This window comes from Musa acuminata, chromosome BXJ3-8 (assembly GCF_036884655.1).
Source record: "Musa acuminata AAA Group cultivar baxijiao chromosome BXJ3-8, Cavendish_Baxijiao_AAA, whole genome shotgun sequence".
NCBI classification, from domain to species: Eukaryota; Viridiplantae; Streptophyta; class Magnoliopsida; order Zingiberales; family Musaceae; genus Musa; species Musa acuminata.
Window position 1 is genome coordinate 33394859 of NC_088356.1, and position 26331 is coordinate 33421189.

The following is a 26331-nucleotide window of genomic DNA, read 5'->3' on the forward strand; positions in this document are numbered from 1 at the left end:
GCAAGCAATGTTCATAGCAACGGCAATGAGGATGAAATAACAATTGTCAAAAAAAAGGAAAAAAATCAATAATAATAAAATTATAAATAATAAAAATAAATTTTAAATTATTTTTAAGCGGTTACTAACAGCAAGGGAGCTTAAAAAAAGACTGTGAATAGTAATAAACTATACTTCAAAGTCCAATTAAACCGGACCAGGTTTTCAACCCACTTCAGGCCGCTTTTGAGCCCATCGCAGACGAGAAAACCCAGCCGGACCTGATCGCGTGAGACTCAGGTGACGAGTCTCGTGCGTACCGAAAGTTCAATATGCTGACCGCCGACCCCTCTCTTTCTCCCTCCGACAAAAGTGCATAACCGCACTTCCCGTCGCCACACCCTTTCCTACTCATTTCGGTCGACGTGTGTGCATCGTCGCCACGCCATTCCCTGTTCGAAGACCCTCTGTTCTCTTCTCCTCCATCTCGGCGCCCTAATCGCATGTTCGTCTTCTTCAAACCTTTGCACCCATTGGTTTCTTCTAGCTTGTTTCATTGGTTTCGATCTTTCTGTCAGTTGGAGATGGCGGGGCACAGGTCGAGTTTGCCCTTGCGGCTGCAGCAGATTCTCTCCGGCGGGAGGTCCATGAGGCCGGAGCTTAAATTGGAGCATGATGCTGTGAGTTTTATGACTGATTAATCTCTAGCATGTTTCTCTCTTCATTTTCATCTTGTCGAGAATTTCTCTGTAAGATTACGCTTGGCATGCGTGACTGCATTGGGTACATTGTTCGGGTGGTTGATTGCTTGAAACTGGTCGTGAACCTGTACTTGATGCTTGCGCTTGGAATCTTGGGTTCTGGATTGATTGGCTTTGAAGTCATGTTTTTGTCATGGAATTTGATGTTTTCTTGTCCTGATTAATGAGTGTTCACCTTTTTATGTTTTTGTTCTTGTTTGACTTAGGTTTTAGATTTTAGTTTGTTATCATAATAAAATAATTTTTTTATAATTTAGAAAAGACTACCTTTAATTTCTGAATAGCTTTTGGGATGAGAAAAGACAGAACAAAGATAACAAGGGAAAGTCGAATGACAAGTGGACTAAATACCATGGCTTCAGTGATCATGGTGATCTTGATTGTGGATTGATAAGTCCATTTAAAATAGACAATGACCAGTCCACTGCTGTTGCATATAATATCCATTTTCTTGCCAGCATGCTGCTATTTCTGAACTTCATTATGATGTTGACTAATAGGCGCATTATGTTGGAGGAGAAGTTAGTGATGATGGTAAATTATTTGAAACATTGGCTTGTTACAAAAACGCAAGCATTGACATTAAACTTCAATTTTGAAATGCCTAGTTCAGTTGCTTTTTCATCTGCAGTAAAATACATAAAATGGAGTTTCAAATATTTTCCTTGATGAAAGAATTGAGATACACACTAGTGCTTTAATTTACACTTACTTAAATTTGAGAGGAATTTGTAAGATGCTTTGAGATTAAGCTTGATTATGGATTCCACACTTATAATGATTTTAATGTCTATTGGACAAATTTTTCAGAGGGACCTGTTGTATTGGCAGAAAAATTTCAATTGTTTAAACCAGGGTTTGCCGTACCGAGCCGTACCACCCGGTACGGGCAGTACGTACCGGTCCGACAGATTTTCGGTACACGGACCGATTGTTACCGGTTCGAGTACAGCAGTTACTGTAGCTGTAGCAGTTACTGTAGCACTGTAGTACTGTAGCAATGCTACAGTTACCGCTCGGTATACCGTACCGTACCGGTACCGAGCCCAGATCGAAATACCGGTACGGTACGGTATTGCGAACCTTGGTTTAAACTTTCTATCATTTGGGAAAGTGATATCCAATATGTGAATCTAAGAGAAAGAAAGAATTGCAACATTGGGAAATTTGTGGACTTTTCAGAGAAACTAGAGGAGTAAGAATAGTTCTCAGTTTTTCTATTTCATTTGATGTAGTAGGTTTCGACGTAGTAAGAAACCTGTGGAGTAAGAATAGTTCTCAGTTTTTCTTTTATGTTTGACGTTGCTAAGATCTGGGATTGGCTATATGCAGCAAAGAAATTGTATACTGTTATATCAGATGTAGTAGGTTTCAAGTTTGGTAGTAAATGAATGCAATTGCCATCACATTGAGGGGTATCTGTGGATTGAATCACATGTTTCAATATTCTCTGTTTTCTCCAAAATTGTTGCATGAGGCATAGATGAGATAATAATTATTAACAAATTGTAAATCAAGTGTTATGGAGCATTGAAGACCAGGCAGAAGACATTGTTGTATGTCATGTTCAAATGATACAGTAATTTTCCTTTTTCTTTGTTATAGTTTGAAGTTATTATAATGTATAAAATTATATGTGGTTCATAATGATTCATGTAGTATAGGCTTATGAAATAGAAACAGTAAAATTCCCTTATCTTCATCATCATTATCATCACCAACATCAACATCTCAACTATGTGAACACAGAATGCTCTTCTTTTGCTTCTTCCTACTAGTAATGACAAAAATGATTTTTTTTCCCAAACAAGTGAAATTTATTTTAATTCCAGATGAATTTTTTGCTCTTTAAAATGCATCACTATTTGGAAATATAAAGAAAAATTAAGTTTTTGTCCTCAAAATATTTATTCATCATTCCTCCTTCAAGATTTCTTCTTGAGCAGCCATCTGATTCAGAGACCACCTCACAAAACACACGTGTAAATGCTTCTGCTGCTGGACCTTTGGCAGCTGAACATAGCAAGTATTTCAAATAGAAGGATTCTAGCAGGAAGCTTGCTACAGATGTAAATGATGAGAGTAATACATTTGATCTTCTCCACAGCCTTCCAGAAGCAGAACTTCGAATATTATGTTTTCATTGCTTGAACATGAAGGGTACGTTTGTGAAATGTCAGATTTTTTCTTGCTAGTTACTAAAACCATGATGTTGAGGGAGTCAGATATCTTTTGTATCCCAGTCAAGCTGATTAAATTTGGTTTATTTCCATCTCTACTTTTATATCTGAATATCCAACATTTTGGCTATACAAATATATCATAAAATTATTTGACTTGCCTATATCAACAAAAGGAAAGTTATTTGTTTGCTTTTCTCTGTGTTGTATGATATCTCTTTCTTGTTCTTCCTTCTCCTTCTGCATTTCTTTCTACAAGTTCCAATCCAAAAAAATGTAATTGGTATGTATGAACTAGTTCCTTTACATTGACATCTAAATTTGACTATGTTCTAATTTAAAATCATCTTGTTGATTCATATCTGTTTTCAATTAAAACAAATGCAGTTTCAGTATTTGGTATCCTTTTAATATCTATTATGAATTTTGTATCTACTGATAGAAAATGGACTGGATTTGGTTACTTCAGTATCTGATTTGCGTGAAATTCAATCTTACCCTTTTATTAGTTTTCTTTTGATTACTACTTTTTCAAATTTTAAGCATTCAATTGTGTGGATGTCTTTCTTTAAATCTGTTGATCCATCTTGTTGATGGTATGCTTATAATATCTATTTGGATCAAGGTTTGTAATTTCGTATACTAGTATTGTATTGGTCAGTGCTTAAACCAATTTGAACCAGTCCATACCGGTGTATCAAGTGTTAGGACATGTTTATGTTTCAGAAAATACCTGAAAAACCTAAAAAATAATAATAAGAAAAACTGCTTAGTATGCCTGTACCATCCTATATCTTACAATACAAGTCCTATATCGGACACGATATTGGGTTTAGCCTGGCCCGAGACCTTCGAGTACTAGTAAGTAGTTGGACCAACAAATACTGCTGCTGGTACTATATCGTAAACCTTGATTTGGATATACCATCAATGATTGGACCACCAAATAGCTCTCTACAAGGCTTTGTAAGTTTTCAATAAGAGCCATATATTTTAAATTTGAGCAATCCAATTAATTACAAGGGTCTAAGTACATTTCAGTGCTGGTAAGTTCACTTGAACTTTTCATGTGCATTGGCCATTAATATTGCAATGAATATCCTCTAAACACTTCAACATGATAAGTTCACAATAACATGCTTGGTCATAAATAAAAGGTATCTCTTTTTCATATATGCATGTCCTCTGCCCTCCATTGTTTTCTTACTTTTGACACTTTGTGCTTTTCCTCAGATTGTCCAGTAATGTGTATGTTCTTGTTGATGAAATATTGAAAAAGATAGTGGCTTGTGCTCCTACATACCACAGCTTATTTATAGAAGAGCACTTGCTAGTTCAGTACAAACTTTAACTGTTTGTGCTATGAAAGAATTACAGTTAAACGAGAATGCTGAAAAGATTCATCTCAGCTCATCTTCGGCCAGTGAGACTACAATTTTGGGAGTTCTGCAGGCATTGAGCTTTCTTGTTGCTTCATTACAGGAAAAGAAATTTTCTCAGCTTTACCCTGAGAAAGATTTTGGTCGTGCTCTTTCTCAAGCGTGCGACATTAATGCAGCACTTGAATCACTGTGGCCAGAGTTGAGTAACTGCATAAGCAAAATTGAGGGTTCCTCACAATCCCCATCAGAAATGGCTGTTACTTCTGCGAATTTGGTATCTGCAAAGAGCGTAGCGCCTCCACTTCCGGTTGGTACCCAGAACATCTTGCCATATAGTACCCAGAACATCTTGGCATGTGACGAGCTGCACCCTGGGCACTTAGTAGCAGTGAAAGATATTGGAACTGCAACATAACGAATGCTGATGGTGGAGAAGCTATAGCTAATGATGGATGGACTGAAGTTGTCAGGGACATGCATAAATGTTGAAGAAAAACAGTTAGCTTTTGTCAAGTTATCAGAGAAACACCAGAAGCTGTTGAATGCATACATCTGACAGAGCCCGAGATTGCTTTAGAGGTCATTCTCGCTCATGCTTATGTTGACTTTGACAACAAGCATAGAATTTCAGTTAGAAGAGCATATATACTCGAGGACTCGTATAATCAATTGCGCATGTGATCACCTCAGGATATGAAGGGGAGGCTTATTCTTCACTTTCAAGGTGAAGAAGCTGTTGATGCATGGAAATGGTATCGAGACACTGCTTGTCACAACAATTGGGAATAAAATCCCAATCTTGGCTACCATCCAGAACATCTCTCATATTTTGAGTTTGTGGGACGAGTGGGTATGCCTAATGCATTATTTTGCAAGCCATCTTGCTATATAGTTTTCAACAAAGGTTCAACGTGGTCTTTCCTCCCTGCAGGTCGGTAAGGCACTCTTTGATGGCAGGCTTTTGGATGTCCATTTCAGTCAATCTTTCTATAAGCGCATGCTTGGGATCAAGGTAAACTTATCATGATATCGAGGCTTTTGATCTTGATTGCTACAAGAACCTAAAATGGATACTTAAGGTATGCTTTCTTGTTATGCATCTTCTTGTTTAACCGTTAAGAAGTTAAAGTATATTTTGAAAGATCATAAATTAATATTTTATATTTTACGTAAGATTAGAAAGAGCTTTAAGAATAAGGAATTCTTAGTTTAAAATATATTTTAGATGATTTCAAATAAGATCATATAAAGTTGTAGAGATTAGAGACTCTTGTATTTTACATCTATAAATAGATAGCATCCACATGTAGATCAACAAAAATCCGCAAGTATTTAAGTCAAGTCTAAGAGTCATTGAAGATCTGTGTAAGTATTTTTCTTTTTAAGAAGTTCAATAAAGTTTTTTCTTTTCCGCCTTGGTTTCTTTTCTTCTATTTGGTTTGATCTTGGGCTAGTAGTACCTTATTACTACTATTTGAGAAAGGGTTGCATTTGCATGTGATCCTCCCTTTCCTCACATGGTATGAGAGCCATAAGGGTGGTAATATATATTTTCGAGATCTCCTTAGTGAAGAAAACTTTTTTTTACTATGGAATATTATAATCGACTTGGTGGATTTGGTATTGAACTTCTTAACCAATCTAACTACAAGATCTGGAAGACTTGTTTGGAGTCTTATCTTATAGGAAAATATTAATAGGATATGGTTGGTGGCAATGCAACAACAACACCAGATGCTACAAATGGAGACGTTATGGAGAGATGGACTTTAAATCAAGGTTCGCAATACCGTACCGTACCGGAGTTTCGATCTGGGCTCGGTACCGGTACGGTACGGTATACCGCTCGGTACACCCAGGTGTACCGAGCGGTATATTCATGCGTGCCGAGCACTGTAGCAGTGCTACAATGCTATAGTACTGCTACAGTGTCGGAACGGTAACCTATGGTCCGCGTACCGAAAGTCTGTCGGACCGGTACGTACCGCCCGTACCGGGCGGTACGGACCGGTACTGCAAACCATGCTTTAAATATAAAGGCTGAATTTGTATTAAAAAGATCTATTTCTCATGATCATTTTGAACACATTATTCATTGAAAATTAACTTCAGATATTTGGATCACTTTTGATATATTGCTCAACAAAAAGAATATGGCTTGACTATAATATTTAAAAAATGATTTGGCAAATACTATCTAAGGTGATTTATCAATTTCTCAATACTTTTTAAAAATTAAAAATTTATGTTCAGAGATATCACTCTTAGATCCAAATGAGTCAATTTTTGATACATAAATGAAACGTCATATTATTCATAATCTTCGAAAAGAATATATTCCTTATGTTACATTTATTCAAAGTTAGTTCAACAATCATCCTCAGTAGAGTTAGAAAAATCTTATTGTTTCTCAGAAATCCCTAGCTCGTCAAATGACGGGAGCTTTTGTTTCAGGAGGAGATGGAGATACCCTTTTATTAAAATTTTAATTTTATTTAAATTGGGAGAGATGGTTGAGTGGACTAAAGCGACGGATTACTAATCCGTTGTATGAGTTATTCATACTGAGGGTTCGAATCCCTCTCTTTCCGTCCACTCTGATTACTTATACTTTCGATTTCGAAGGAATTTTGATTCTTTTATTTTTTATAGGTAAAGTGAATATATGGAATAGATAAAATAATAAGAAAAAATTAGAAAAATAAAGAAAACTCAAAAAAAATTTATTCCTCACGTCCAAGATTACATCTCGGATCTAATAATAACGATAAAGAGAAAGAGGATGAGGTTAATAGCAAGCAAGAGTCTTCAAACAATGGTATAAATCGAAAGAAGATCAAGTGCTATAGGTGTGGCAAGTTAGGTCATATCAAGAAAAAATAGTTTGAAGATTAAAAAAGAAAATATTGCAAATAAAGAAGATTGTCCTAATGTTACCGATGAAGAAGGGCCAAATGCTTTATGGCTAAAACTATCGAGGCCATAATATCTATTAATTTTGAAAATGACTGGATTGTTGATTCAGGATGTGATCATCATGTCACTGATGATGGTACCAAATTCATCAATCTTCATTAATATGAAGGTAATAATACAATTATCATGGCAGATAACACTGTTTACTAAGTGGAAAAGGAAGACATTGTCATAATCTTTTCACAATGATCACAATGATCCTATTACATTGAAGAGTATGTACTATGTTCCAAGTATGAAGACAAATCTTTTCTCTATTGTAAAATGCAGTTGATACTAAAAATTATATTCTTTTTGGTCCTAACAAAGTCGAGTTTCTTTACAATATAAAAGAATTAAATGTAAATATAGTACATACCGATAAAAGGGTCAAGGATTTATATATTTTGTTAGCATCAATCTTTTATGTTGATAAAATGAGCACAAATGATGATGCATCAATCTGGCATGCTAGACTTGGTCATACAAAATTTTCTTAAATTGAAGATTATGATGCAAAAAAGTTTAGTGAGTGGTCTTCTTAATCTTAAGAGTGTCAATATGACAAAGCACACATGCAATTTTTTGATAGATCACTTTCAAGAAGTAAATTTCCTTTGGAGTTTATTTATAGTGATCTAATGGGCCCTACTCAAACATCATCTTATTCATATTTTCGTTATATGTTTCTCTTTATTGATAATTTTATAAAGTTCACTTAGGTCTATTTTGTGAATGAAAAATCAAAAGTTTTTTTAAAATTTTAAAAATTCAAATTAATAGTTGAAAGTGCTCTTGAAAGAAAGATTAAAAGATTACTCACTGATAATGCGGAGAATTCACTTTTGATATATTTTTCTCTTTTTGCAAAGAGTATGGTATCAAAAGAGAACTTATATGTGCAAATACATAGCAACAAAATGGTGTAACTGAACGAAAGATATGACATCTCGCAGAGACTTGTAAATGTTAGCTTCATGCAAAGAATTTACCTAAAGCTTTATGGGCAGAAGTTATAGTATGTGCAACTTATGTTATTAATCAAACTCCTCTTAGTCCAATCAGAAGTCTCCATATGAGCTTATATTTAATGAGAAACCAAATATTAAACATTTCAAAGTATTTGATTCTCCGTGCTATGTTCATATACCTGACTCAAAGAAAAGCAAGCTTGATGTAAAGGCTAAAAAATACATCTTTATTGGCTATAATAAAAGGAAGAAATGTTGGAAATACATGGATCCACAACTCATAGGTATGTCTTATCTCGAGATGTTATGTTTAATGAAGTTTCTCATTACTATCCTTCACAAGTAATTTCTTTTAAAAATATCAATCACAATAATGAAAGTGATATATGTTCAAACCTGTGATTGAGATTCCTTTATCATCTAATGCTCCAGTGGATTTTGGCTCATCTTCTTCCTCATCTGTATCTACTCCTATTATTTCTTCATCACCAATGATGGAGCAAAGCGATAGGGGGAGTAATGATGTTCATGAGAAGAAAATTTTAATATTGAGAAGATAAAAAGGAATAATTATCAAACCAGCATCATAGAGATGAAGACAATATAGACATATTTCATTATTACTTTTCTAAACTAATTGATGATCTTGTTCTTACTTGTTTTAATGAAGCCAAAGGTGTTAACGCTAGTGGGATTCGAAGAAAAGTTTAAGTTGATGGCATGCATGATTCTACTTTTGCTCATGGATTGTCTAAAGATAGATTTGCTAGTCATAGGTACCCTGCGAGCCAATCACATGAGTGATAGCATGTGTGATATGACATGCACTCTTTTTATTTATTATATTATTTGATATTTATCACTTTATCTTATATGCTACATATATTGTGATGTCCATTGATTTGTGCAATGAGAATTTGATCGTGGTAAGATCATAATAATGAAACCAATTCGCCTTTAAACATAGACCCTAAATAATCCCGGTCATAGGTCACTCGAGAGGAATATCGAGATGACCAAATAGACTGATATGCTGTATACCCATCCATATGATGGAGGTGGTTGGTCTCATAGTTGCTCGTGTGGGGACACTAGGGATACTACGCAAGTGCTCATTGGAGAATGAGTTCACTGATTGATCCACTCACGAAATACTAGATGGTTGATAATACCTTATTGTCAAACAGTGATTCCGTCATCCCAATAGTGTATCTAGTCCTTAGACTTATGACACCAAGGATATTTTATAAAGTACTCCACTCTCTGATATTGGACTTATAGACTTGAAAGTTTCAGATCTAGTATAGTCGGTCATCGAGAGTGGCAACCAACCTTACAAGGATTATTGAGTGTTGATAGAGGATTATATACTCTCGGTATCATGAGAGAAAAATTTCATGTATTCTTGCTCAAGAATATCCCTAGCCAGGGTCATTCAGATTGAGAGAGAAAGAGTTCTCTAGGAGAATTCGATTCGAGCGAGACTCAAGTAGAAACCGCTTAAACTTGAGAGCACCATGCCCGGTATATGATCTCTGGGATGTTAAATGAATGAATAACTATAAATACGTGGTAACTAAGGATAGACAAATCCAATAAATTGGATTCCCCTATATCGTCTAGGGGCTGCGACGTAGTTGCCTAATACGTCCGTAGTCGATGAGTCGAGTGAATTATTATAAAGATAATAATTCATTAAGCCAAAAGAAGTTCTAACAGATATGACTTACGGCTAGCTCGATATTGGACCTAGAGGGTCGCACATATATGGTAGGTGTTGCGACGAGTAAAGGTTCGGATACAAGATATCCATTGGAGCCCCTATCTTATTGGATATCCAATAAGCCCTTGAATTATTAGATTCTATGGATGAGATCCAATAAGAGCTAATGAGAGATTATTTAGTAGAGACCTACTAATCTAAGATACTTGGGTAGTTGGATAAAGATCTATTACTCAATAGGGCAGGATCCATTAGGGTTAAATTGATAAGGGGCCTCTATAAATAGGAGGGAACTAAAGGGTCAAATGCTAGACCCTTTTTGGCTGTCACCTTTGTTGAATCTCGGATTTTGATGATGAAACAAATTGATAGTGTTTATCTTATCTACGTTTTGAGTGACGCAGAAAGCTTCGATCAAGGAGAGACAATTAAAGCAAGAAGAATCATGTTGGGCTGGAGTAGAACATGTTAGAAGATTGGATGTCACGCCAAAGGATTGGTCGACGTATCAACAGAAGGCTTCGGGCCATGGGTTCGGGCATTAGGCCAAGAAGAGTGAAAATTACGCTAAGGAAATCGGAGCTATGGAGGTCAACTGGCCGATTAAGCAATAGGCCACAAGAGAAGATGATGCGTCGAAGAATTGGATGAAGCGTCGATGAACCAATGGCATACCAGACAATATTTGATTCAAGCTTTGTAATAATTGTCTAGATCGAAGTAGGCTTTAAGTGTGTAGGATTAACTACGATAGCGGTCAAGGCATAAAGCAAAATGAAGTCCCAGAGTCAAGAACAAGATTTTGTTGGGAGTTCGAGAGTTCGTCGGAAGTTTAGATGTTCGTCGGAAGTTCTGTCGGAATTGATCGAGAAGTTCAGGAGCTTACCAAATAAGCTCGTCGGAACTCACCAAAATGATCGTCGTTAAGTCCAAGAGCTTGTCGGGAGTCCGTTGGAATACTGCCGAGAGATCATCGGAAGTTTGTTGGAAGCTCGCCGAAAGAAACCTAGACTTATCAGACTTATTTAGCTTCGTATATGCCTTAAAATTTGTAGTTAGTACATAATTAGGTTGGAATTAGGCCAACTCAATTAAGGGCCAATTGGACCCAAGTTTGGGCTGTGTTGGGCTAAGTGAAAAGGCCCAAACAGTGACCCAATAGATGGAACCGTCATAGCACAGTCTCCAAGATTGTGTCAAGCGGTGGTACCATTGGTTTGGGCGATGGTACCGTCTAGACATAGTCTCCAAGAGACTATCAAGCAGTGGTACCGCTAGTTTGGGCGGTGGTACCACCCAAACACTGTCTCCTAGGCGGTGGTACCGCTAGACTAGGCGGTGGTACCGCCTAGTGTTAGTGCTGCAGGCGGTGGTACTGCCCAGCATAGGCGGTGGTACCGCTAGGACTCGGAAAGCCAGGGATGAGACACTTTAAGGCTCCAAGTTTAAATCTACTTGAGGTCTATAAATACCCGTCTCATCCCTGGTTAACAAACACAAGAACTGAGATCAAAAAGGAAGAAAAACGTTGTTGTAATCTTGTGAGAACTCCTTTAAAAGCTCTAAGTGTTAGTGCAGTTTAAGAGAGGAGTAAGTTGGGGTGTAAAGGTTATCTCCTAAACTTGTGAAAAGGAGAAGAAGGGTGTAAAAGGGTAGTTGATCTTCGCCTATTGAAGGAAGATCGTTAGTGAATGTCGGTGGCCTCGACGAAAAAGGAATCGGTGGAGTGGATATAGGTCACAACGACCGAATCACTATAAAACTCGGTTTGCATTTACTTTAAGATATTTACTTTCATTTCAAACTGCCTTACTTGCTTTACTTCTCATTACATTCTTCTGTATGCTTTTAAGTTAAACTCACTTTGTCGAAATGATTTTATCGAATGAGATTTTTGACTCGACATGTTTTTATCCATTGCACTAATTCACCCCCCCTCTTAGTGTCGATTGGATCCTAACAGTTGGTATCAAAGTCACGTTGTTTCTCGTTTGGTTTAATAACCAAGAGAAATATCTCTTTTCGGCTTTCAAGAGGGTCACTCTATCATTCGTCCTCTTATGTTCAATGGGACGGACTACACATATTGGAAAACTCGAATGAGAGTTTTCTTGATTTCTTTAGATTTCAATATATGGAATATCATTGAAAATAGTTTTTAAATGTCTTTTAATCCAATGAGTAAATGAAATAATTTGTAGAAGAAAACTTTTTCCTTGAATGTTAGAGCTATCAATGCTCTATTTTGTGCCTTAGACAAAAATGAATTTAATCGTGTTTCTATTTGCGAAACTGCTTTTGATATGTAGCACACTCTTGAAACCACACACGAAGGCACTAGTAGAGTAAAAGATTCTAAGATAAATATTTTTATGTGTGATTTTGAATTATTTCGTATAAAACCAAGTGAAACCATTGGAGACATGTACACCCGTTTTACGGATGTCGTCAATGGTTTAAAAGCACTTGGTAAAAGTTTTTCGAATCTTGAACTTGTTAATAAAGTTTTATGATCTCTTTCTAAAAATTGGGATTCGAAAGTAACGACAATACAAGAATCAAAGGACTTGAACTATTTTCCGATTGAAGGACTTATCGGGGTCTTTAATGACCTATGAAATGAGTTGTGTTGAACATGTTGAACATAAGAACCACCTTCCAAAGAACAGGAAGGATTTGACACTTCAAATAATAGAATACTAATTGAGTGATGACTCAAGTGATGATGATGAAGAACTTGAACTTCTCACAATAAAGCTTAAAACATTCTTAAAACAAGAATCAAAGAATAAATTTTTTTTTAAAAAGAACACAACTACTTGCTATGAACGCAAAAAGTTGGGTCACTCCAAAGATGATTATATAAAACTGAAGAAGAAATTGCCATAGGAAGAATCGAAAGCATCCGAAGACGATGAGCAAACCAACAAAGATGAGGTTGCCTTTCACAATGAGGTATGTAACTCACCCGAAATGTATTTACCTTATTTTGAAATAACTTGATGCTTTTCATGAGTTAGTTTTTAAGAAATAAAAAATTATAAAAAGAAAATATCTTGCTTCTTTTTTTAGTTATTTTAAAAATTTTGAGCATGACAATTGCATGTTAACTCCTAGTACTAAGTATGAAAATTTAGATTTACTTAAAAATAAAAATGTATTACTACAACAAACAAAATGATTTTGATTGAAAATGCCTTATGTTTAATGAAATCATGCTTGATGTTTTAATGACTTAATGATGTAAGACGTAATAAAAATATTAAAAGATTTTATATCACATTTGATGATTTTATATTATGTATGATGATTTGAAGTAATGATTTGAAATCATATGTTTTGGAATTTTGTGTTACACTTTTTGATCTTGATGATTTTTGTGATAAATCTTGCTCTTTCCGTTTTAAACGATGATGCATGTTTTGATTTGGCATAAAAAAACTTGGGCATGCTTGTAAGAAATCAAATAAATTGAAATAACTAAAAAGGAAATGCATTTTAAAAATTTCTCTATCTCTATCTTATCGGTTTTTCAATAAGAAATTAATAAATTTATTTTTGTTATGAATCTTGTGAACCATGAAAGTGATTTTGATTATTTGAATTTAATGGGTTTTATCGAAATCATGATATTGATTTCTCGAGATTTATAACTTGAAATCGTTTATAAATCAAGATCTCTTATGTGTTTTTGTATCATTCCTTTTTATTGAGATTTATCTAAATAAATCATTCACGAATTGATCTTTCATCTTTCATGTCATGATTTTCTTATGGTTACCTTTGTATTTATGTGATGCTTAGAGCATTAATGTAAGAAGGAAATGAATTGCACCATTATAAAATTTTCCTCTTCGTCTTTCTTATTTATAATAAAAAAAGAGAGAAAAAAATCGCTAGCATCTCAATATATCAATAAATCTATTTATATTTTTTATCAATATCTTAAAAATAATTTTAATGATTTGACGATTTGAACGAGTCTTATCTATAATATGATCTTGAATTCTCGGAATCAAAACTTGATATTTTCTTTATGTAAATCAAGATCCCTCACATTTTATTCTCGAATGATTTCTTACATTTTATTAAAGAAAATATTTATCAAAATGAATCATGTCTTTTGGTATTCATATGATCTTATCTTTCATGATATGATTTTTATTATGTAAGTATATCTCATCACCAAATTTTCTTGATATCTTCCATGTTATGACTTGAATATTTATATCTTTATGTTATTCCACTCATTTTGCCTGTGACAAAATGGGAGAAAATAAAATGATGAATATTTGGTACCAACAATCATGAAGTGATAAATGCTTTAAAATGTTGATTTAATGTTTGGTATCATGAATGCTTTAGTTTAATGGGAGAAATGATGAATGTTTGGTATCATGATCAAAATATTGATTTAATGCATGAAGTGATAAATGTTTAAAAATTTTAATGTCTTAACATCATGAATGTTATGCCCAAAATGATGTATTATAAATGCTTGAATATCATGTTTGATATATCCATAGTGATGATTGATTTATTTTTGGTATCATGCATTAAATAAGGATAAAATATAATGTTTTGAAATTGTGCATGTTTTAATTTGAAACTATAATGATGCACAAACATATTGAATTAAGAATGATATTTTATCTTTGTCATACTTTAAAAATTATTGTAAAGGAAAAAAAATTACAAAATTGTATTCTTCCCTTCTTTTTGACAATGACAAAGGGGGAGATAAAATCTGCTAGCTTGCATAATGATATATATAAGAAAAAGCTAAAACTTTTTAGCTTGCATATCGCAAAGAGAGACAAACTTGTTAGCTTACCTCAAAAGAGAAGCAAGAAGTGATATCTTGTAAATCTCAAGAGAAGCAATGTTTGCTAAGTTACACATTTCAAGAAGATACAAAAATATGCTATCTTGTACATTTCAAAAATTACTAGCTGAAGATACAAAATTTGGAAACTTGCATATTGCAAAAGGAAGAAAAACTTGCTAGCTTGCACACTTCAAGAAAATACAAAAACAAGCTATCTTGCACTTCTCAAAAGAGAAGAAAGAAACTCACTAGCTTCAATGTTCTAAAGTGATGAAAAATTTGCTAAGTAGTTAAGCTTTCATATCTCTAAAACTTGATAGTTGCACTTCTCCTTTTTGTTGATGACAAAGGAGGAGAAGATATGATGATATGAGAATCATACATGATAGGATGTAATATACTTTGATTTTTTTTTATGCCATGATGATTTGAAATATTTATGATGATTCATACAAAACTTATGATAATGATGCATGCAATGCAATGATATACATATAATTTATTGCTTGGACTCATAATGATTTCATGATTAAATTTGCTTTTACTTGAATTCAATATGAATTCAAGAGTTCTATTAATATGGCATATTGATAGGGGGAGTTAAGGTTAACTCCATTATCAATTGGTTGTCATCATCAAAAAGGGGGAGATTGTTGAATCTCGAATTTTGATGATGAAAATAATTGATAGTGTTTATCTAATCTGTGTTTTGAGTGATGTAGGAAGCTTCGATCTGGGAGAGACAATTAAAGTAGGAAGAATCATGTTGGGCCAGAGTAGAACATGTCAAAAGATTGGATGTTGCGCCGAAAGATCGGTCGACGTATCGACAGAAGGTTTCGGGCCATGGGTTCGGGCATCATGCCAAGAAGAGCAGAAATTGTGCCAAGGAAATCGGAGTTGCGGAGGTCAACTTGCCGATTAGGCAATAGGCCGCAAGAGAGGACGATGCGCCGAATAATCGGACGAAGCGTCCATGAACCAATAACATGCCAAACAACATTTGATTCAAGCTTTGTAATAATTGTCTAGATCGAAGTGGGTTTTAAGTGTGCAGGATTAACTACGATAGAGATCAAGGCATAAAGCAAAATAAAGTCCCGGAGTCAAGAACGAGATTTCGTTGGGAATTCGAGAGTTCGTTAGAAATCCGGACGTTCGTCGGAAGTTCTGTCGGAATTGACCGAGAAGTCCAGGAGCTTGTCAAAGAAACTCATCGAAACTCACCAAGAAGATCGTCGTGAAGTCCAGGAGCTTGCCGGGACTCCGTTGGAATACTGCCGAGAGATTGTCGGAAGTTTGCCGGAAGATCATGGGAAGCTCGCCGGAAGAAACCTAGACTTACCAGACTTATTTAGCTTAGTGTATGCCTTAAAATTCGTAATTAGCACATAATTGGGTTGGAACTAGGTCAACTTAATTAGGGGCCAATTGGGCCCAAGTTTGGACTGTGTTGGGCTAAGTGAAAATGCCCAAACAGTGACCCAACAAGTGGAATCAACGTGGCATAGTCTCCAAGACTATCAAGCGATGGTACCATCGGTCTGGGCGATGGTATCGCCTAAACATAGTCTCCGAGAGACTATTAGGCGGTGATACCGCCCAGACACAGTCTCCTAGGCAGTGGTACCGCCTAGTGTCAGTACTATAGGTGGTGGTACCATCAGGACCCGGAAAACCTAGGATAAGATACTTTTAGGCTCCAAGTTTGAATCCACTTGAGGCCTATAAATACCCCTCTCATCCTTGGTTAACAAACACAAGAATTGAGAGCAAAAAGGAAGAAAAACGTTATTGTAATCTTGTGAGAACTCCTCTAAAAGCTTCAAGTGTTAGTGCAGTTTAAGAGAGGATTAAGTGGGGGTGTAAAGGTTGTCTCCTAAACTTGTGAAACGGAGAAGAAGGGTGTAAAAGGGTAGTTGATCTTCGCTCATTAAAGAAAGATCGTTAGTGGATATCGGTGGCCTCGACAGAAGAGGAATCGATGGAGTGGATATAGGTCATGACGATCGAACCACTATAAAACCCGATTTGCATTTACTTTAAGCTCTTTACTTTCATTGCAAACTGCCTTACTTCCTTTACCTTCTCATTACATTCTTTCGTATGCTTTTAATTTAAACTCACTTTGTCGAAACGATTTTATCGAATGAGATTTTTGACTCGACATATTTTTATCCGCTGCACTAATTCACCCCCCCCCCCCTCTTAGTGCCGACTCGATCATAACATCCTCTTATTCTTCCTCTCTTCCTCATCCTACAGCCCCTATTTAGGGCATGTGGATAGCAAGAAGGGTCAGCCCTTTCTTGATTACGTGGTGCACGCAACGAGAAGATTGGAGCAGCGATTTGAGGAGCATCTTCGTAGCCCTTGTCGTGTGGATCATCGTTAGAGAAGAAGACAATTGACCTCTTTCATCCTCTCCCATAGATTTATAGGAATTTAAGGATATACGATCTCTCTAGGTAACATAATTTTCGCATAGTTTTTCAGTTTCGCGAGTTTTTATGCATCATTCTTCGCACGACGATAAGAGACTAATTTTATGTGGAAATTTGAGAATTTTTCTTTTTGTTCTTCCACCACACGATGTCGCTCTAGATTTTCCAATAGTGGTATCAAAGCTAGGTTGTTCATACAAAAGATTGGCTTTTAAACTATATGTGTTGTGTTCAATCGTATAGAATTGTTTTTGTGTCATTGCTATGATTTTTGTCATAGTTTTAAGATCTAGACTACATATCTTCTCCTTACTAAAAGGTGTTTTAGATCAATGTTTTATCGCCAAAATTGTTGTTGTAGAACAGGGGAGAAAAGGCAGCAATTGTTGCTGCCTTATAATTTGGTCGAAGGATGCTTGTAGCATTGGCCTAAAGCACAGCTTGTTGCTCTTGGCTTGGCCAAAAGCAATAAGGTTGAGAGCAGCGAGGGTGATCTCGACCTACAAGATTGGTAGCCCCAACAGCCAGGTTTCTTGGCTATAAGGGGCGCCCCTGGCAGCTAGGGTTTCCAGGCCACCAAGGAGACCATAGCAGCCAGGATTCCTAGCCGCATGGGGCAAGTAGGCCTGGCCGCCCAGGCTGCCCTGTAGCCAAGAAACTAGGACTCCTTGGTGGCTAGGGTTTCGTAGCCACACAAGACAGCCCTATGGCCTAGGATTCCTAACCGCAGGGGAGTCCTTAGTGGCTAAGGTTACCTAGCCACATAAGGGACCACTTGCCATATGAGGGCACCCTATGGTAGGATTCCCAAAATACTACAGAATAATTAATTAAATAGTTTAATTAATTATTATTATCTAGTAGTCCTATATGGTGAAGTGTACATATGATGTGTGATGTGGGCGAATGATCATAGACCGTGTGATGTGATGTATGTGTGTATTGTGATTGTTATTATTATTGGGGCATTCGAGCCTCTATTTTTTCTCATTGGAGAATGAGTTCACTGATTGATCTACTCATAGAATGCTGGATGGTTGATGATACCTCATTATCAAATAGCGATTTCATCATCCCAATGGTGTATCTGGTCCTTAGACTTGAGACACCAAGGATATTCTATATGAATACTCCACTCTCTAATACTGAACTTATAGACTTGGAAGTTTCAAATCTAACATAGTCGATCATCGGGAGTGGTAGCCAATCTTACGAGGACTATTGAGTGTCGATAGAGGATCATCCACTCTCAGTATCATGAGAGAAATATCTCATGTATTCTTGCTTAGGCAAACCCTAGCTAGGGTCATTCGGATTGAGAGAGAAAAAGAGTTCTTCGGGAGAATCCGATTAGAGCGAGACTCGAGTAGAAATCATTTGGGCCTAATAGCACCATATCTGGTGTACGATCTCTGGAATATTAGATGGATGAGGGACTATATACATAATAATTGAGGACAGACAAGTCCAATGGATTAGATTCCTCTATATCATTTGGGGATTACTACGTAATGGCCTGAACATCTGTAGTCGATGAGTCGAGTGAATTATTATAGAGATAATTATTATAAAGATAATAATTCTTTGAGCCAGAATGAGTTCGGACAAGTATGACTCATGGCCAGCTCGATATTGGGCCTAGAGGATTACACACATACAGTAGGTGTTACGACGATTAAAGGTTCAGATATGAGATATCCGCTGGAGCCCCTATCTTATTGAATATTTAATAAGCCCTCGAATTATTGAATTTTATGGATGAGATCTAATAAGAGTCAATAAAAGATTATTGGGTAGAGACCCACTAATCTAATAGACTTAAGTAGTTGGATGGAGATCTAGTACCTAATAGGGCATGATCCATTTGGGTTAAGTTGATCGAGGGCCTCTATAAATAGGAGGGAACTAAATGGTCATAGACTAGACTCCTTTTAGCTGTCACCTCCTATTCTCCTCTTTCCCTCTCCTCCTCAACCTACGGCCTCTATTTGGGGGTGTGTGGACAGCATGGTCTGCCATACCGAAGCGTACCGGTCCGATGGGTTTTCGGTACACGGACTGCCCGCTACCGGGCGGTACACCCCAAAAACCCTCGTATCGGGCGATACGGGGCAAAATCGGGCGGTAACGGTCGAAATTTCGACCGTTACCGTCCGGCACCACTCGGTACCGCCCAGTACCACTCGATAACGGTCGATTTCGACCGTTACCGTCCGGCACCACTTGGTAACGGTCGAAATCGACCGTTACCGCACTGTAGTAGTGCTATAGTGTTCCAACGATCAATTTGACCGTTGGAGCTTTTTCTCCTCCTATTTAAACTATTCTTCTCTCCCCTATTTCATTATACTCTCTTAAACTCTCTCTCAAACTTTCTTTTTCTCTCCTAAACTCGATAAAACAACGATTTGTGAATTCAATCGAGGCTAATTTGGGAAGATTAAGAGGAAGAACTTTCTAATCAAGAGGTATGTATTCGTTTTCTTTAATTAAAGAGTAATTAAGATATTTAAGATTATGATTAGTGTGTTTCATCATGAATAATATTTATGAATAATATTTATGATAGTAAAATAAGTTTAATTAAGTTTTATTAAAGTTATTTAATACTACGATTATTCATTTTAATGATGATTTAATCAAAATTTATTCGATTTTATATCAATTCAATGTCTTTAATACCTATTAGGGTATTTGTCATGCTAAGAAGTAATTTATGAAAAATTAGCTATATTAATCGTATAATTAGTATAGATAAATGATGATTTTATCATAATTTGAATCATATTGAATTAAAATTACATATTTAATATTTCTTTTATGTGTTTAACATATATATTATGATAAAATAAGTTTAATTATGTTTTATTAAAATTATTAAATACTGCAAATAATTATTTTAATGATGATTTAATCAAAATTTGTTCAATTTTATGTCAATCCAATATCTTTAATACCTATTAGGGTGTTTGTTATGTTTATAATGTTGAAAGAGAAGTAATTAGTGAAAAATTAACTATATTAATCATGTAATTAGTGTATATAATTATTTTAATACTTCTTTTATGCATGTAACATATTTATGATGATAAAATATGATTAGTTATGATTTAATAAAAATACTTAATGTTGCGATTAGTAATTTATGATCGATATTTAGTCAAATTAATATGTTTATACTTTATAGTTTATTTGATTTAAATTTGATAGGATCATGGCACTCATCATGGGTTCATGCCCGAAAGCTAGATGGAAACCGTCATCATTGGCAATGTATTTATTGTGACTACATTGGCAAGGGTGGAGGAATAACTCGAGTGAAAATGTATTTGGCTGGTGGATATCCTGATGTTGCAAAATGCAAGAATGTTCCAACGGAGATCCGTAAATTATTTCAAAGCAAGCTTAAACAAACAAAGGAAGATACATTAAAAAAGAAGGCAAGAGTTGAGGAAGAATATCATAGGGCTACATAGGAACCAGTTTATGATCAGTATGAGGGTTGCGGCGATGAAGTCGACCCGGATCTCACAGTTGGGATTCGTGCATCATTGGAGCATCAGCATACGGTCGATGAAGCAATGAGGCATCGACGACCTGACTCACAATTGGAGCATGGCAGTGGTAGTGGAATCCAGAGGTCAACCAGCATGAGGCAACCAACAGCTCCTTCTCAGTTAGGCCGAACTAGTAGCATGAGGTATGGTGGACTCCGTGGTTTTATGAGAGGTCTTGGCAGGAGGTCCGCACCAGATATTGTTGATATTGATCCGCAAACCTATCCCCCACAAACAGCGAAACAAACACGGATCGACGATGCATACACAAAAGAAAAAAAACGGGATATTGGGAAGGCAATCTCAAAATGGTTCAACTTTAATAGGATTCCAGCCAACACAGCCCAAGGTCCATATTATCAGAGCATGATCTCTTCTATTCAAAAGTCTGGCACGGGGATCCAACCTCCAACACCGAAGGAGATTTACGGCGTGTACTTAGATGAGGAAGTGGCAGAACTAAAAGATTGGATCAAATCCTTCAAGAGGCAATAGGACGAATATGGGATGACATTGATGTGTGACAGTTGGATAGGACCAACAAGAATGAGTATCATCAACTTTCTTGTTTATTGCAATAGAAAAGTGGTATTTCATAAGTCCGTTAATGCTACTGAAAAGATCCAAGATGCAAAATACATTGAGAGCTTGATGGATACTATGGTAGAGGAGATTGGACCACAGTATGTTGTCCAAATAATAACCGACAATGGAGCGAATTTCAAAAAGACCGGTTTGCAATTGATGGAAAAAAGAAAAACTTTGTTTTGGACTCCATGTGCAGCTCATTGCATAGATCTAATGCTGAAGGATATTGGTGAGTTGAATTCGGTCAAGAATTGCGTAGCTCGAGCACAATCAATTACAAAGTTTATATATAATCATCATTGGGTCCACGCATTAATGCAAAAGTATGTAAACAGTGAGATACTTCGACCTGGAATTACTCGGTTTGCTACCAATTTTATTGCATTAAAGTCATTACAGCAAAAAAGGCATGGCTTGAAGGCAATGGCTAGCTCACAAGAGTGGTCTGAATCAAGATATTCGAAATTGAGCGATGGAAAGAAAACAGAAAAAGCCATTCTTTCCTCTAGATTTTGGGAGACTATAGCAGAAATCATTAAAGGTGTGGAACCACTTTATATTGTCCTCCGTAAGGTCGATATGGACAAGCGTCCACAGATGTCGTATCTTAAATATATGCTGATTTCAGCAAGAGAGGAGGTTAAGAAAGCATTCAAAGATGATTTTAAGGCCGACCAATACGTACGAATCATTGATCGTCGGACCGAAGTTCATATGGATCAAGATATCCATAATGCAGGTAAATTCATATTCAGAATAATTTAATTTATTATTATTTAGATAATAAAAAATCATACTAACAAAATTATGTTTTGCAGCGTATTATCTAAACCCGGCAATTCAATATCGATATGCTCTCGGAACGCAAAATAATTTCCTAACGACATTACAAAATGTTATATATCGGCTCTTGCCAAACACTACCGAGGCAGCCGATGCTCTTATGGAGGGTCGATTATTTCGAGAAACAGTTGGTTCATTCTCCAACGTTGTAGCTGTATAACATGCGATTAAAATTGCGATGTGCTGAGTTGGATAAGGAGCCAGAGGAATCATATATTGATCCCATTGACCTCCAATTCTACAACGAAGATTCAGAGCCAATGTTAGATTGGATTGAAGCAGCAGAGAACCAAGAGGATCCTCTACTTGATGAGGCGGGAGATCCTCAGTGTCCTTCACGTTTTATCACTGAGGCAATAGAAGAAGAAGAAGAAGCACAACCCCAACGGGTGGAAAATCCCCCTCGATTACAACATGGTAGGAGTCAAACTGCTCGAGGAACTACCGACACCCAACGGTCACACTCGTCCCCCCAACGTGCAAAGGCAAAGGGGAAGGTAGTAGCATCAGTTGCATCGTTGGAAAAAATAGGGTCGGACAACGAGACACCTTCACAATCACATTCTCTTTCTCGCTCGGTCCAGAGACATGACAGCAACACGGACAGCAGTGCCTCAACAGATGATGGCGGTGATGCCGGGCAGTCGTTGGTCTCGTCTACACAACTTGAGAGTAGTGAATGGACTGAGGAGCAATATTTTACACATGCCACTCAAGATTCAGATCATGGAACTCGACAAGGTACTGGTCAAGTTTATGCGCGGAAGGGGAAGGGAAAGGTAGTGGATGAATATGAACAAATACGACAGAGCATACATGATATAGATACAAAAAGAGGCTCATCGTATTATGGAGAATCATACAGGCAACAACAATATGGTGATAGTTGGTCATCCTTCTCTGAGCAACAACATTATACAGAACAGCACCAATATATGCCTCAAGAGCTGCCTCGGACAAATATGATTCATGACGATCAGTCTACGATCAGCACCACATTGATGCATCAATGGCACATAGTGTATCAATACACTATGTCATAGGATCAATTTCATGATTGGGTCCAACAAACGTATCATATTGATATGTATCGGATCGAGGACCCCGATCCACCACCCATGGAAGCCCGTCGTTCGTTTTGGTGGTAGAACAACAATCAGGTATATCTAGATATGTGATAATTTATTTCATTTGAATTTTAGAGTTTATATTGTAACAAAATAGTCTAACAATTCAATTGATTTTTTTGTAGATATTTCAATCTATAACGGGCTGAAATATGAACCTCGAACAAGACTACCTCAAAGCCTGAAAAAGATATGTGATACTATTTTTACCTAATTTACATTGATTTTGCTAAACTTATACTATTACTATATTTATTTGTAACTTGAAAACCCTATCCTAACTTTTTTTTTCTAATTTTCAGGTATTTTGGAGGGATAAATCGGTAAAATCGGGTGTACCGCTCGGTACACCTCGGTATACCGGTCGATACACCCGTACCGTACCGTACCGAGCCCAGGTCGAAACTCCGGTACGGTACGGTATGGCGGACCTTGGTGGACAGTAAGAAGGGTTGGCCCCTTTTTTATTATGTGGTGCGCGTAGCAAAAAGATTGGAGCAGCGATTTGTGGAGTGTCTTCGCAGCCCCTACTATGTAGATTACCGCTAGAGAGGAGGATAGTTGACCTCCTTCATCCTCTTCCATTGATTTGCAGGAATTCAAGGATATATGATCTCCCTAAGTAATACAATTTTCTTATACGCGTAGTTTTTGGGTTTTGCATGTTTTTGTGCATCAATCTTCACACGACGACAAGAGACTAATTTTTTTGTGAAAATCTAGGAATTTTTGTTTCTGTTCTTCCGTTGCATATGTGATGTCGTCTCAGATTTCCCAATAAGATTTAGGCCTTTACTATATTAAAGATTCAAATCATTGCTTGTTAGTCTTCGTGAGGAGTTTAGTACTATTTCTTATTTGCACAAGCCTATTCTTAAATTTGACCAGATGTTATGCCTTCTGCACGAAGTCTAGTTAAAGATTTTAGTGGTCCTCTATCTAGTAAGTTTGGAGGCTCTAGGTCAAGAGGTATTCTAGATGGTCTTAGAAGTTTTTGGATGGAGCAACTTGATTCAGTTAAATTTTCGAGCAGTATAAGAAAGGATCTGGATGGTAACATTCACATGCACCCTGGAGAACAATTTGGTCCGGGTCGTATTTCTATAGATGATCCTATACTTGGAGGTAGTTATGGGCGTGGCCTTGCAAATTAAACCGAGACATATCTCTAAAAGTATACATTAAGGGGGGAGTGTTAAAAAGTTAAAGTATATTTTAAAAAATCATAAATTAGTATTTTATATCTTAAATGAGATTAGAAAGAGTTTTAGGGATAAAAAATTCTTATTTTAAAATATATTTTAGAAGATTTCAAATAAGATTAGATAGAGTTGTAGAGATGAGAGACTCTTATATTTTACATCTATAAATAGTTGGCATCTGCATGTAGATAAAAAAAAACCTCAAGTATTCAAATCAAGTCTAAGAGTTGTTAAAGATCGGTGTAAGTGTTTTCCTTTTGAGAAGTTTAATAAAGTTTTTCCTTTTCTGCCTAGGTTTTTTCTTTTTTTATTTGATTTGATCTTAGACTAATATTACTATTTGAGAAAGGGTTGTACTTGCATGTGATCATTTTTTTCCCTCACATTAACTACTACAGTATCTTCTTTTTTTTTTCTTTTTCTCTCTCTGTTGTGCAGTTTTGTTTTGAATGCATAATTACTTTCCCTAAAATTTTCAGAATGATGTACGTGATGTTTTGGACCTTACTCTCAGCATGGATACAGATGAAGAGAAGCTGATATTACATGAGAGGGCAGAGGTAGTAGTGGCTACTATTTTTCCTTCACGAAATTAGGTAGTATATTACTAGGTCCAGTATAATAATTGTGTATCAAAAATTGACATTTATTTCTGAGTATTGATATATTTGCACAAGGTTCGAAGTCACAACAGACCTTCACTTGTATTTTTGACTTGCATGACATGGTGTCTTGATGCACTTGAGAATATGTATCATGGTCATTTTCACAGTGCATGTCCTGTTTTGCAGGTAGATGATTTTGAGTTGATACCTGGTGGGAGAAATATTACGGTTGGTGGGGAAAATAAACATGAATATGTGACTCATGTAGCAGAGAATTGGCGAACGACTGCAATTAGGCCTCAGATTAATGCATTTATGGAAAGTTTCAGTGAGTGAATTCCTCGGGATCTGTTATCTATATTCAATGATAAGGAGTTGGAACTATTAATAAGTGGACTTGCAGACATTGATTGCGAGTGAATCTATTCTTCTTGTGTGTAGGAAAAAATGTGCATGGAAAGCTGCTATTGTTTTTTTGTCTTACAGACTCACTACGTTCCACCTCCAATCAGTGGATGATTTACGAGCAAACACCGAGTGTTTTGGCTACAACAATGCATCCTCCATCATCCAATGGTTCTGGGAAGTTGTTCAGGGTTTCAGCAAGGAGGATAGTAGAGTTCGATTCCTGCAATTTGTCTCTGGCACCTCCAAGGTATCTTTCTTTATCTGAAGCCTCCAGCTTTCCGTAGTAGATCTATGCCATAAACTTGATCTTATCTGGAGCTGTGAAGTATATTGATTCGTCGAAATAACTGGGTTTCATCCATTTAGAGATAAAATCCTTGGCTCTTCTTAACTCGGTTCTCTCTGGCTCGGTGGCAAGCAAGATTAACTCTTTATGTCGCTACATAAACATAAAAATGTGATAATACGTACATATAACATATCCTGATTCTAATTGGGATGCATGCACATTAATCAATTTTGGTGGTTTAAAATTTTATTCTTGGTTTGTCAAATATGTGATTAGTGCTTGGCAAGTGCCCCCACTCAATTTGCAATTTGCTTGGCTCTATGATTATAATTTTCAGTGTGATAACGTTTAGGGCTCTTCAATGCATTTTTAAGATATTTCCGGAAGATATAAGATAGCCCCTTATGTTGTGTCCTGTTAGGATCGGAGCGGCACTAAGAGGGGGGGGTGAATTAGTGCAGCGGTAAAGTGCGATAATCTTTTGACAAT

General features: G+C 36.4%; 1 protein-coding gene and 1 non-coding gene across 7 annotated transcripts; both read left to right on the plus strand.

Moving 5' to 3' along the window:
- The first annotated feature begins 323 nt into the window (after positions 1-323).
- LOC135645351 (E3 ubiquitin-protein ligase UPL1-like) lies at positions 324-26032 on the plus strand. Of its 6 annotated transcripts, none has more exons than XM_065163659.1 (8): positions 324-484; positions 558-659; positions 2671-2900; positions 4154-5152; positions 5234-5381; positions 25020-25100; positions 25332-25473; positions 25587-26032. In XM_065163659.1, exons 6-8 carry the CDS (start codon positions 25056-25058, stop codon positions 25835-25837), a joined length of 438 nt encoding a protein of 145 aa, XP_065019731.1. In that variant the 5' UTR covers positions 324-484; positions 558-659; positions 2671-2900; positions 4154-5152; positions 5234-5381; positions 25020-25055; the 3' UTR covers positions 25838-26032. The 6 variants fall into 6 exon arrangements, with proteins under 6 accessions (XP_065019731.1, XP_065019732.1, XP_065019734.1 ...); XM_065163660.1 differs by lacking the exon at positions 2671-2900 and having other exon boundaries at positions 4154-4881; positions 4993-5152; XM_065163662.1 differs by having other exon boundaries at positions 324-659.
- TRNAS-ACU (transfer RNA serine (anticodon ACU)) lies at positions 6806-6893 on the plus strand. The gene has a single exon. It is a non-coding gene; the product is annotated as a tRNA-Ser (tRNA).
- Positions 26033-26331: the final 299 nt, after the last annotated feature.

What these genes read in the sequence shown, in the direction of transcription:
- LOC135645351 (XM_065163662.1), top strand. Translation starts at nt 25,056, where the DNA reads ATGGATACAGATGAAGAGAAGCTGATATTACATGAGAGGGCAGAG. An exon ending in TATTACATGAGAGGGCAGAG is followed by an intron (nt 25,101 to 25,331) that starts GTAGTAGTGGCT and finishes CCTGTTTTGCAG; the next exon opens with GTAGATGATTTTGAGTTGAT. An exon ending in TGCATTTATGGAAAGTTTCA is followed by an intron (nt 25,474 to 25,586) that starts GTGAGTGAATTC and finishes TCTTGTGTGTAG; the next exon opens with GAAAAAATGTGCATGGAAAG.